The sequence below is a fragment of the Suillus clintonianus genome, assembly GCF_016758775.1.
Source record: "Suillus clintonianus strain FC179 chromosome Unknown DEU56scaffold_280, whole genome shotgun sequence".
Classification (NCBI taxonomy): Eukaryota; Fungi; Basidiomycota; class Agaricomycetes; order Boletales; family Suillaceae; genus Suillus; species Suillus clintonianus.
In genome coordinates, this window is record NW_024539504.1 from 2993 (window position 1) to 5640 (window position 2648).

Genomic DNA, 2648 nt, shown 5'->3' on the forward strand with positions numbered 1-2648 from the left:
AGGGGGATCTGACCACCTCCTCCTGTGCCGCGTCCGCATATGTGCCCTCGAAGCCGTCATTGGAGTGATCGACGCCGACGCTGGACATATGGTTGGACTGCTGAGCAGCGGCATTGGAGTCATCAGGAGCACGATTTGTTGAGAGATCGCCAGCGTCAGCCCTACATTCACCTTTGGTTCCTGGTGAGTTCTCGAGTTCTGTGTCCTCCTGAATTTATCACAATTATGTTAGAACCCGAATGATGGCACAACCTGAAATTGACTGCCTACCATGCGTGTATGGAGGCCGTCACTGCCTGCGTTCAAGCCAACTGCAGAGTCGGTTTGCATGTCTATCTGGATGACCTGCATGGAAGGTTGACCATCGTCAATATTCACGGCTGTTTGGCAATCCGGCTCTGGAATATGGCTGCTAGTGAATTTGAATGATTCGCCTTCGTATCCATCCTCATTAGACCGTACTACCACTTCAGAATCAGACTGCAGGTCGATTGAAAGCCTTGCAAGGAATGGTAACAATCATGAATGTCGAAGTCTATAATTCCAACGGTCTCAGTAATATGTCCTCTTCAGTGGATGAATGACTCGCCTTGTATAAAAGAACCTACTGTCGATGTGCATAGTCCGTCATCGTCAGGTCGCAGGACGTTGTCAGAATCAGACTGTAGGTCTATTGGAACTGGGACCATGTTCCCTAATGGTTGATCATCGACGATAATGAAATCTGCTTGGCGTCTCGCGTCAGGCACATGACTATCGTTGTAGCTGAGCAACGCACCTTCCATTTGACAGCCTACTGTGTATGTGCAGTGACGGTCCTGGTCAGCCTGGTGGACTCTGTCGGAACCGGATTGATCGTCGATGGATACTTGTTGCATGGCGGGGTCACCATAATTGATACATAGTGCTGCATGGAGTCCTAGCTCGGACACATGCGTATCAGAATGGATGAATCGAAGTTCTTCTCGAGTCTCAAGGTCTGTTTGAATCTCGCGTTCCACAAACGAGCGCGACACTGTTTGATGGCGTTCCAATGCGAGAATGGAGATGGTAAGATCATGACCATCCTCAACCCGGCATTCAGTGTCATAGCGAGTGGTGTAGAGTGCGTGACCAACTGCAATAAAAAATCGTCCCATGTTACCACGGTAGACCCTTAGCTCTCGGCATTTTACCACCATCTCTAACATTCCAAAAAGCTCGTAAAACTCTTCACTAGTCCGTGCTGTGATCGTCCCACCATTGTCAATGAGATCCTCTAAGAAGTCGTAATTATCAAATCCTTGGATCTCTCGAAACCGCATGGCAATGTGACTGGGAAGCCATCGGCCAAATCCACCAATGAGCGCCTCGTGTGCTACGCTCGAAAGTGAACGCAGACACTGATTTCGGCAGGCCTTGTTGAACGCCAATGGATATGGTGGTGTAGAACTCGTTGGCTGAAGACAATGTATCTGCATGATATAGTACACGGTATTGGCTACGGGAGACACGCACCGAATCAATGCAGGGTGATTCAGTCGTCACTGGGACAGCAGCATCGCCTGAATGCGTCTCGCAGATGGTTTCCGTACCAGCTATATCGTGTACTGGAGCATCTAAAGCACCAAGAGAGACATCGACTGCGTCAAGCAATTTCTGGACGTCTTCGCCGGTACCACAACCCTGCAGTGCACCACAGCAGTCATGCTCATTGCATTGCTTGTCGTGATATGCACGCCAATCGACTAATTAGCAGATCAATACGAGTTATATTAATGATACAAGGACACGCACGAAACACAAGTATATCAGAACATGTTGAATTCTGCACATGTTTAAAGGTCACCCCATGAGTCGCTTGTAGGTCTTCGCGATCCTTGGCGTCAAAGCCACTGGATATGTGATCCAACCAGAGATAGTAATCGAGCGCTGGGGATCTGAATTTGCCATGCAATGCATCTGGAGACTGTGCAGCGTCGTCCATGAATGCAATCCGTACTTCATTCATGTAGTCCATGATTGAGGCATATACATCACGCATATGGGAAGCGTTACAATGGGACGAAGAGCTGAGGTGGGCCACGATCTTCCTATACAGGCCAAATTTCTTGTTCAGCGCATGGAGAGGAATACGATAGTGCGCAGCAACGTCACAGTACTGGCGGGCCCGACTGGATACTTTGAATGAACACAGTCCATCCACATCTTCAATCGTTCCTTTGACTTTCATTAGTCGACTGATGTCCTCTGGACTCCATGTACGAATGTGACACAACGGACTCATGGGAAGGAATGTGCCTGCTTGCAGGCCCGGATCAGTTCGTCCTCAGTACTTGTAATATCTCGGGTGCCCCATGCTTGAAACTCGGCTCCTCACAGCCATGTGACATCAGAAATTAAACACCATGATCCGGTGTTGTGCTAATCAAATCAAATTCTAATTCTGTATGGAATTATTAGTATGGGCTGTGTGGCGATCGGTATACCGAGGTCTGGGAGACTTCAGACCCACTGCCATATGAAATAAAAATACAAGTACTGGCTTACTGTGTGGTTGGGTTGCTGATAATACGATCCAGTGATACTCCCCACTTGGCCTGCACGCAACCCTGCTGTGCATACAACAACGGTGTTGGTTACACATTGCTGTACTCAATATTTACAGG

At 48.5% G+C, this 2648-nt stretch overlaps 1 protein-coding gene across 1 annotated transcript; it reads right to left on the reverse strand.

Moving 5' to 3' along the window:
* Positions 1-1801: 1801 nt before the first annotated feature.
* DEU56DRAFT_707501 (uncharacterized protein) lies at positions 1802-2119 on the reverse strand (the record flags this gene model as incomplete). Its single annotated transcript, XM_041347442.1, has 1 exon — positions 1802-2119. A coding segment is annotated over one exon (318 nt), but the record flags the coding sequence as incomplete, so codon positions are not given.
* Positions 2120-2648: the final 529 nt, after the last annotated feature.